This window comes from Ptychodera flava, chromosome 10, assembly GCF_041260155.1.
Source record: "Ptychodera flava strain L36383 chromosome 10, AS_Pfla_20210202, whole genome shotgun sequence".
In the NCBI taxonomy this organism is placed as follows: Eukaryota; Metazoa; Hemichordata; class Enteropneusta; family Ptychoderidae; genus Ptychodera; species Ptychodera flava.
Genome location: NC_091937.1, coordinates 30837982 through 30848411, shown reverse-complemented (window position 1 = coordinate 30848411; position 10430 = coordinate 30837982). Strand labels below are relative to the sequence as shown.

At 39.5% G+C, this 10430-nt stretch overlaps 1 protein-coding gene across 1 annotated transcript; it reads right to left on the bottom strand.

Moving 5' to 3' along the window:
- Positions 1-301: 301 nt before the first annotated feature.
- LOC139141475 (adhesion G-protein coupled receptor G6-like) lies at positions 302-9554 on the bottom strand. The gene is made up of 10 exons (XM_070711077.1): positions 9456-9554; positions 7287-7414; positions 6695-6812; positions 6309-6427; positions 5282-5513; positions 3239-3407; positions 2796-2966; positions 1939-2051; positions 884-935; positions 302-414 (listed from the first exon to the last, which is right to left on the bottom strand). Exons 2-9 carry the CDS (start codon positions 7405-7407, stop codon positions 887-889), a joined length of 1092 nt encoding a protein of 363 aa, XP_070567178.1. The 5' UTR covers positions 7408-7414; positions 9456-9554; the 3' UTR covers positions 302-414; positions 884-886.
- Positions 9555-10430: the final 876 nt, after the last annotated feature.

Genomic DNA, 10430 nt, shown 5'->3' with positions numbered 1-10430 from the left:
TTATTTGCAAAAGTGCATTTTTCAAATTTTGCACTGTGGTATTCTAAAGCGCACATTATCGCTGTGATCATCATGACCATCATGCATAGCGTACACGTGACACTTTTGAGAGTATTGTTTATCCAAAAATGTATCTGAAAATTTGTTCTGCTGCAGTGTTCATCGCTACAAAGCTATAATTGCAGACTTGTCGTAACCTTTCATTCGGCTACATAACACGCCAGCATCGTCGAAGTACTGAAAACAGACAATTTGAAATGAAAACATATAGACTTGAACTTTGTATACGATTATCACTCACCCCTAGCAGGGCAAAGTTGGTCAGGTGATTGCACTCACAAATGGTGGCGCCACAACCGTCTTTGTTATCAGACGAAACCGTGCACCCGTCCGCGGACCAACCCCCACTGCCACCTGGAATGGAGGATGAATAATTTGTCAACGCTCGGGCACTTAAGTAATTAATAAATTCCTTACCATACTCCATTCGGTTGTTCTTCGACGTTGCAGTCGAACAACTCTGCCATTTACAAATAGGATTAACGTCTATTGTTTTGGTTACAATTGTTTGCTTTTTCCTCTGACCTTTTTTTTCGAATAATGCACAGAACGTATCTGTTTGCGTGCCAATTGAATCAGTCGTAGGCCATGAAAATAGCAAAAGTGATATTTCTGGGTTAACTTTCATTTGTCTAGAGTTTGGCAAGGGCGAAGATAAATGCAAATTTGTCGTTATAATTTTTTTTTGATAATTTTTTCGTAACGAATATCCTTTCTGATACGTAGCACATAGTGGAAAGTATCACATTGATATTGGCGTTTTTTCCTTCTCGTATATTTAACGATCCCTGTCCGTCGTGCGTGACAAGTGCTTCGTGCCTACCGTTCAGATTGAAATCCCAGAAAACACAGCTAACGTTGCGTGGTCCTCTGTTCTGTAGGAGAAGATATGATGAAAACAGTATTTACATATCAATTCTTATTGTTGAATCCCAACCTAAGCAAAACTACGCACATCGCACATTACAGAACAAACTTCAGCGTCAGAAATGAACAACTTTGCGATTGAAAAACGGATTTAAAGTTTACTTTAAGCGAAGGGCTTTTGAGTGTTTTGCCAAATGTTTCGAAAAAGTTAAGTCATTGCAATAATTATTTTGGTTGAAATAAATGAAATCTTCGCTAGCGACTTCTGTCACAGTCGAACCAAGAGTTCGATACCAAAGTTCATATACATAGTACACTTTTCTAACCGTAAGAACTGAGAAGAATGAGCTTTAGAGATATAAATTAGTGACACGTAGACAACAATTGATAACCCAGAACTGTACTGTTGCACATTTATGACAGGTGCTGTAATGCATGCTTCCACTGTCGCTATCACTATAACATTTTAAATACAAAAACTCCCAGTTTCATATAATTGTACTGACAAGCTCACCATTCCAAAAATTAATGCATTCAGTGAGTCCCATCGTGTGTACGTCAGTCTGCTCGCGGCCTCGAAAGCAAAAGAACTTTTGCTCTAACCGTGCTAAGTGAAACAATCTAGTATTCTCTTACCAAATTAAAAATAAAAAATCGGGGATCACCATGCAAAGTTTGGTACCAGAGAAACAAGTTACCGTATTTAAAATTCAAAATGGCTGCCATGCCTGTGTTAACTCCATGGCGAGAAACACACTTTTCGATTTTCGAAAAATAAAGACCGGGAAATTTGTTATTACCCCAAGAACTTTAAACGATTCCCCACAAGTGGTAGATCAGAGTAGCGTAACTGTAAATATTAATTGAGAGAGTCCGAATGTGTTTCCCGAGGTGCATTGTGCTTTAAGGTAAATATATCATGTAAGTATACCCAGTGCTGGTATCTGAAATATTTCAAATCATGAAAGTAGTTTTATTGGACGCTCAGTAACAGTATGAGCACTGCTGTACCTTGTCTTTGTGGGATAGCTTGATCTTGACGGGGTCAAGTTACCGATTTTCAGCCCTCCTATACCAGCTGCAATTACAGGACTCAGTGCAACAGATGTTGAGTCGTCAATAGCCTTTACAGAAGATAAGTAAAAGGACTACCATCAAAAGTTTTAATACTCGAGCTTTGAAGAGGAAAATGGCTTCAAAAAGTACAACCGAATCGTTAACTTTGAATCACAGGTGATCTTTAGCGGTTGTTGAAATTCACTCTTTTAGAAAGCGATTTTCCACTTAAAAGTTTATTTATAGTGCACGATTCGAGGTACTCAAATTTAACTGCATCTTATGATAAATAACATACTTCCATTACATACAAAATACTCATGCACTCATATACTTTGCATACATAAATACTATTACGTCATCCTTCGAGCACTAGATTACTTAAAGTTGTCGGTAGATTACTCAAAGTTGTCGGACGCATGTCAAGTCCAGTTCAGTAACTTTATTTGTGGAATTACACTGGCGCAGTCACATAGTTTTGTGGTTAGTTGGTTTTCATAAGTCACTCCTTTCATGTCGATTCGTCCAATATCTTCTCATCTCTCTACTCATGTATTCACTCATTTTTCAGTTGAAGTTTCCCAAACGTTTAGAAGTGAATGACTGCAAGCCTTTGTGATCGCAGTGTTATTATATGCACTATGAAGAGCTGCGTAACTTATACAGAGCGCAATAAATGTAGATGTAAACAATACATATATCTATTCCATATTTTGAGTCATAGCTTACAATGTATAGAGGCCGAACCAAATGACGTGTGTATGTGGCCACATAATAGAGACGATTTCAAATAATGTCGCATGCCAGTTTACCTCAAATAAAGTACTACACTTATGGGACACGAACTGCACTCGATTTGCCTGGTCTAAAGCAGATTCGTCTAGACCATCGAATAACGTTGGCGGTAGACTGATCGATGATCCATCCTCCTTTGTCGTACTGTTCTGTGAGTCGTCGTCATAAAACTCTTCGACAAGTTCAATCTGTATTAAACAAAAAGGCAAATGTACAAAAATTATTAAGTAAATGTTAAATAAAGACGACTTCTTGTGAGCTTGTTCAGCAATGATCAATGTTGTTAACATCGTTACTGTATCGGCCACTGTGCACAAGTGAGAGCGGGAAATAGGCAAACATGAGCGCAATCATATTCATCGTTACATACAAGAGCTAGCGCCATGTATGATTTTTCCCTCTAAGCCGAATTCTGATTGGGTTTATATTTTTCAAAGTTGTGGCAAACCGTCGCCCCTACCTTCTCAGCTGTACTCTTGAATTTAAGTCCTGCAAATGCTGAAGGGTCTATCTCTGTTACTGCCATGGCGAAATTCGGGGCCTCTATGGTAACGGACTTATTACAGCCGCCCGTAGTGTCCTTTCCGAGAATCAAAGTCTGAGAAAGCCTCTCTATGGCTTTGACAAGTCTGAACAGATGGAAAAAGAATAAAACTGAATGACCAGAATCACCCGTGTGTTTTTTTATTAAGGTTGCAAAACCAAAATAGGCTTTGAGCGCCTTAAGGTGGCACTCCCACTTGGTAACATTTTTAAAACACATTTTTTTAATGCCAACGGTCGATATTTGACATGGCGACTGCGCGCGGATCGCGAGATATCGATAAAAACATGTCCTCAAAAAGGTTAAAGTTTGAATTCCGGTGGCCCACCTGAATTCAGCTTCCGAACATAGAACGTTCGGCACTGGGGCCATTGTCAACTAAGCTATGGAGTACGAGTCTACGCTGACGCTGCTGTACGCCACAGCAGTACCACTCGCGTCGGTGAGCGGTCATGTCCCATGGGAGAAAGCCGAGTCCTACTGACTCGGCAAAAAAACGAAAAACAAAGTTTGCTGATTCCACCAGAATTCGCATAGGTGACTAGCACAGATAGGTGCGGTTGATACATAGTATGCATTGTGGCCGCCGCGTGGTATGCGCGCATACCACACGCGGCGGCCGCTATGTATCGAACCACGCGTAACTGTGTGGCAGACGACAAAATGTAGTCATCAGAGGCAACTAATATTTTACACGTAAAAACTGATATCTATGTGGTTTTGTTTAAAAATTTAATACAACTGATTGAGAATAATGAAAACGACAAAACTAGGAGAAGTTTTAAAAAAGAATTACCAGAGGTAAAGGCATTGATAATGATGTATATATAAAGTCATCGCAGTAGGAGGTAAATTAATTGCGTCATTCGAACGTTTTTGGACTCCTTAGAATATCAATCAGCACAACAACTCACTTTCGGGGGATTTCGGGTCATACCCAGAAACGATCGTAGAACTTCGGGATGTGAAAAATACGCTCGGGAAATGACATGTTTTTATCGATATCTCGCGATCCGCGCGGAGTCGCCACGTCAAATATCGACCGTTGGCATTAAAAACGTGTTTTAAAAATGTTACCAAGTGGGAGTGCCTCTTTAAGGTAAAATGCGCCTCGAGGACGAATATTCGGACTCTCAATCTTTTACAATATTCTTTTGCCCTACCAATTGTGGCGGCTTATTTTGAAACTTATCGAGTAAATTAAATTTACCGTGGAAAGGTTTTGTGAAAAGGGGAATTGTATCTTTTCTTATATAGAGATATGACAAGGATAGCGGCTAGTTTGAATTTCATATGTCGGTAGATATTGGGTAATTTACTTCCACAAAGATTTGCCCTGACTTAACCATCCTCTCTCCAATCAAAATATCTACCCACTGCCATTCATCACAACGAAATCTCCCTACTGCCGCTTTGCTGCATACACAATGCCCAACCCCCAAAACCCCTACAGAATCAAACTCCCTGCCAGAACACCAGGCATTCATCGTTGTTGTCGGCCGAGTAAAAGAGTTACCCCCGCCTTGACAAAAACTTGCTCATTCCTCGCCCTGCCGCAAAAGATATTAGAAATACCGGCCGCCTGCAAACCCACCGTGCTCAAGTTGCTATTTTTCTCGAAGAGCTTAGTCTGCTGTCCCCCGGGGATACTTGTCCCACTTTAGAAACTATGGTCAAAGTTGTACCTAAGTTGTACCTCCCTCGAGTATCTCGGTCATGTTTCCGAGATAGATGAATTGTGAAGTTTTCCTAGTTTTAAAAATGTATAAATTGCTATAAATAGAAAAAGATCCATTGAAGTTACCCACAGCGCTAAGATGCCTACTGGTACCGCCTATAACAAACAATCCATCAAATTATTTGAAAAAAAAAGTGACTATGCAGCCCTAGGGTGAAGAAATGGTCAATTTGCAGACTCTCTGAGATGCTAAAGAACGTAGCAATCCTTGATGGATTTACCTTGCAGCGGCATTTTGTTTTTTCTGACTGGCCTTTAACACTCCACGTCCAACTTTCAGCAAGTTACCCACACTCTCAAGGATGTCCTTGGCCACGTCCACGTCTGTTCCGTTTTGGCAATTTTCCAGAAGGTTCCAAACAGCATCTGCGCAAAGCGCCACGTCACCTGCACCGAAAACCTCAGCTTCGGCTGTCAAGTTCACAAGTTGTCTGGAAACTTTCTTTGCTTGACCTATAATAAAATAATAACACCCAGATACCGATAGTTCAGCCAGGTCTATCGCGCAATCAAAACTTCCTCGAAAACTACCAGAAAAGAATCAAATATTAGAACAAAATTTTGACTCACTGAGGGTGAATGCTTAAGTTAAATGACATTTGTTGACATATGCAGCATTGATAGAATGATAAGTTCTTGTATTCGGATTCCCGCTGAATTATTGGTAATTGATACGAAAATAGTTTACTTAATATGGATAAACTTGTTGTAGATAATGAAACTGTATTCTCCCTGTAGCCACTGTCTACGCACTATGGCATGGAACAGTGGCTTAGTCTAAAAATTACAAACGACCTCAAACGAGGGATAAAACTGCAGCAAGTGAAAATGAATACAGTAAAAAATTGGCCGACCAGCGGGAGATTCAATACTTGTTAAAAGGCAGAGGATAAAAACGCAGAGGATAAAAGTTGGCTAGTCTAATTTGGTGCATTACCATAAGCATTATTAGCTCCTTATTATCCCAACTAGGATGTTCAGTTGATAGTTCGAATTTCTGTCTTGTACATTCTACCTCTGCGTGGGGTTTTCTCTGTGTCAATCTCTGTTCTTCTGGGTTTTTTCCCGTTTCTCCCATCCCTTATGGTCTGTCTTTTCCTCCCGTCTCCCCACTAGTCTGGCTTCCTTTTTCTGTTTGTCTGTCTGTCTGCCTGTCTGTCTCTTTGTTTGTTTGTTTGTTGGTTTGTTTGTTGGTTGGTCGGGCGGCCTTTTATTCGGTACAACATTACAAAGCCACGTAACACTCACCACGTGGAATAGTTGTGTTAGCCAGATGGGCTAGACGTCTTCCGCGACTGGCCTTGTCCTCAGGAACGCAATCTGATGTATTTGCACGGCTCCAGTTTGCTCCTGATGACAGTGCAAGACTAGAAAAGGGAGTTATTTGTATCATTTATCTCATTATTCCAAAAGCTTACTACAGCAGAAATCTGGTCCGGAGATAGCTTGGTGTCACTGACTATTTCTTTGTGGCCATCGATTTTTGGAAAATATGTACTCTTTGGGCAGTAAGTAGAAAAAATCTGTTAATTTTTTGAATGCATAAAATTTACAGGTGCTCATGTGAAATCATAGTATTCAAAAATCTAATGGCTCCTCCCTGACTAAAGTTGATAGATTAACAGGTATATTACCATTCACGCCACGCCCTCATTGTGTTGTCCTGAGAGAAGGGGCACTTCTTATCAACGATGTCGCCGGGTCTCGTGCTAGGCCATCTGATTATGCCTCGATCGTCGAATGTAATATCCGCTGAGATGGGTAACATGTCGAGATATGAACAAACGAATCTTTGTATATTTTGATATTGACAATGAAACATAAGTGAAATTGTACGATATTATGGAAAAGTAGAAAAAAGATGTCAGCCCGTAAACGCTCGAAGCATATTTCTTTACAGATTTGCGATCTAGTTTCCCTATGTACTAAAGTTGCTCATCTATTATCTGTAACATAACGTATAGCTTATATTTTAACAGTTCATGCGTTAAAAAGCATAAACTTTCAACAAGAATACTGCTCTGTAAATAGAATGTCACCTCATACAAAAAGAGGAAACTTAAAGTTCCAGTGGTTTATTGTATACTAGTATTCAACTTACTGTCGGGAGAATATTGATAAAACATGTCTGTTTTACAGAACAAAAGGTAATAAAATATTATAAGCGTTTGAACTGCCGTTCCGTTAGGGTAAATTTGTATGATTGAAAATGATGTATCTTCCTACCTTCGCATAGACTTTGTCTCCCTTTTCCTCCACTATGAGGTTCTCTAGGGTTCTGAGCGTCAACCATTGTGAAATACAACACAACAACGGCAAAGCTGAGACCTCTGCATAGTTTGGCCATTTTGCAACTAAAAATGGGATCAATAAGATAAGAAAACGCATTTTGGAAATGGCTTTGAACCTGAGAGACACAACTTGAAGCTGGGATGCCATACTGTTCAGTTGTCTGGTGTATATGTTGTTTCTTTACAACTCAGGAAATATTTATTTTCATCTCAATCAGCCAGGAGGTTTGACAAGCCTGCACCGTTTAATGGCGCCCCCGACTCGGATGAGTCTTACAAGAGAGATGCAGGCCTTATACAGAGCGTCACCTGGACCAAGTGTTTAAGGTGCGATCATGAGTTGTACACCTGTGTCCTTCCATCATATTAAATCGAAATTCGCGGGAGAAGAGCGATAGGCTAGGCACGTCGAAGTTCAGGAGGCTAAACCATACTCTTGAACTCGGGGCCAAAAAGCAAATGGCATGATTTTCACCTTTAACGTCTTGAGAGCATTAAAAAGCTTCTTGATAAAATAACTGGCTTTCTTGATAAAATAACTTTAGAATACCAAATGAAGTTCCTGTACCGAAAGTAATGGTGCATTTGGGAAAGACGTCGAATGGCATACCGTTGAATTATTTCAAAATTATAGTGAACATTTTAATCATATTTCTTATTTTCTTGTGTCGGTCACTGTGTTTGCGAATGAAGAAGACGTTCACATGCGAAGGGTTTGGGCGGGAAAGTCCTGAACAGTTTATTCACACTACCAAGCAACCAACTTGGAGAGGGACTAATGCAAGCCTCGGGTATCGTCTAAAATCCTTTAAGTACTCCCTTCCCCACCCCTATTGTATAGCATAGCGAAGTATGAAAAACGATCCACCCCTCAAGTTGTTTTCAACGCATTACAGTTTGTGATTCAAACGGAGATTTTTCACACCCTTCGCCATCTTTGCAACAATGAACCTTGCGCGCAACATAAAATGAACTTAATTGTCTGTCGTAATCTGTTGATTAGGGTGTAACGGATGAAAATGACATCACTGTAACACCCACAGCTAATTTACTTCATATAATTTCAACTTTGTAAAAAATGACTTTTTTGGTTTGCAGTCATTTTAGGCAGCAAAAAAATAAAACGTTAACAAAATGCGAATCGTATCTTCTGCCGCTGTTGATTTTATACGTGTTTTCTGAATTGTGTACGTACATCTTTGTTTGATAATCTTTGGCGATACTTCTCTCCTTTTCTCGCGCCCCATCTATTTGTTCTTTTACATGTATATTTTTGTGCAAATGATGACTGGAAACAATCTCACGGACTGTCTACAGTAATATTTGACACTAATTTACTTGATATCGACTGCAAACAAGATAAACATAATATTATAAAATAAATTTGAATATAACAACACATTTCAGTAATTAAAAAAATTAACACTGACAATTTGGAAGGGAGACGTGTTCTATAGAGCGACTTGGTTCATGTAATTCTATAAAGCTGGTTTAGATTCCTGTTTGTATAACATGGAATCACATTTCCGGCATCTCAATTGTACGGCAGTCTCATCTCCGTGGCGAAAATTCATTAAAAATGAATTGAAATTCCATCTTAACAAATTTATGTTCAACTTCACTTTCACGATATTACTAACTGTGGTCACGTGATCACATTAAACGGTTCAGATTAACTACATGTGTGTCATCCTAGGTTTATGCGTTCAAGATTTTTCAATGGTATCATACATACACCTTGTCAACTGTGTACAAGGTTACAAGATTTCACCGGTAATGATGTTCTCATATGACTCCGTAAACGGAAGGAAAATTTATCGTGCAGGAGATCCGAATAAACTCAAAGTAGAATTTCTTGTTACTAGTCAGATTTTGATTAATATATCACTTTTTATGTCACTGCTGAGCAATATTACTTTTGCTTAACGTTATGATCTTATTCGTTTTGCAAAAAGGACTTGTTTAAATTCATAAATGTAACAACTCAATAATTTTTAGCGGTCATGCTCTCCTACAGCCTCAGAGTGCAAAGTTAAAATCACAAAATGAGCTTTTCTTCACGCTGCTCAAAATAAAAGCAGCAATACAAAGTACATTCCCTTACCTTAAGAATTGCCGATAGACAAGTGATTTGTGTTCAAAGTGGCACAGTGATCCGTCGTCTCACGTCGAGAGACTGGAGTGTCGTTGATTTAGCTTAAATACATTTCGTGTCTGCCCGTGTCGTACCGTCTACTTTCACACATCTTGGGCAAAAGATGCAGGATTATTTCGTCACGCATGCGCACTGCTAACTCTTCCATTCATACGCCGATCAGTGTTTTGTGTACTGCACAACTTGGACAGACTATTTGATCTACATGGGTAGAACCACTCAACTTCATACATTGCCGCGTTGACATTTGAACATTATACAAAGCAATATCTCGTTAAGGTTGTTCGCGCCTCGAAAATTAAAGATTTAATCTTCGCTCGAACATTCGTCCGGGAATCTTCCACACATTCACTTTCAAAATCAAGCATAAAAACCGGGGCTAACCGTGCAAAGTTTGGTACTAAAGAAACAAATTGAATTTAAAATGACCGCCATCCCTGTGATATCTCTATGGGCACAAACTGAATAATATTCCCACTTTTCACAAAACTAAGTCAGTGAACTTCGAAACTTTATTTATTCCATTACCCTAAAAATGAGCCTCAACAGGAGGTAGACCAGACTCATTTTCATATTTCGATGATATAACTCCCACATCGACGTGAATACCACACAATTTTGACCAGTTCATCACACAGACGCACTGGCAATAAAATAGCGAGTGTGTATTTGGAGTGTACTGGTCAAAACCGATTAGTATATCATACCAGTATATTGATGGCACAAATACAGTGATCTGATTGGTCGAGACGCGAAAAGAACCGTGGTATATTTGTGATATACCACGGCTGGCATACGTGCGAGCTTTCAGCTTTAGCAAAAATCCGTTTTTGACGTTCCACGCCAGAATTCCAATATACTGTTATGATATAATAGCAATAAATCACACCACGCGACGGTATACCACTCGATTTTGACTAGTTC

Coding starts and splice junctions, on each gene's coding strand:
- LOC139141475 (XM_070711077.1), bottom strand. CDS start 7,407: ATGGCCAAACTATGCAGAGGTCTCAGCTTTGCCGTTGTTGTGTTGTAT. Junction 3,408..5,281: donor AAACAAAATGCCGCTGCAAG/GTAAATCCATCA, acceptor CCATCTGTTCAG/ACTTGTCAAAGCCATAGAGA. Junction 2,052..2,795: donor AGTGTAGTACTTTATTTGAG/GTAAACTGGCAT, acceptor TCTTCTGTAAAG/GCTATTGACGACTCAACATC.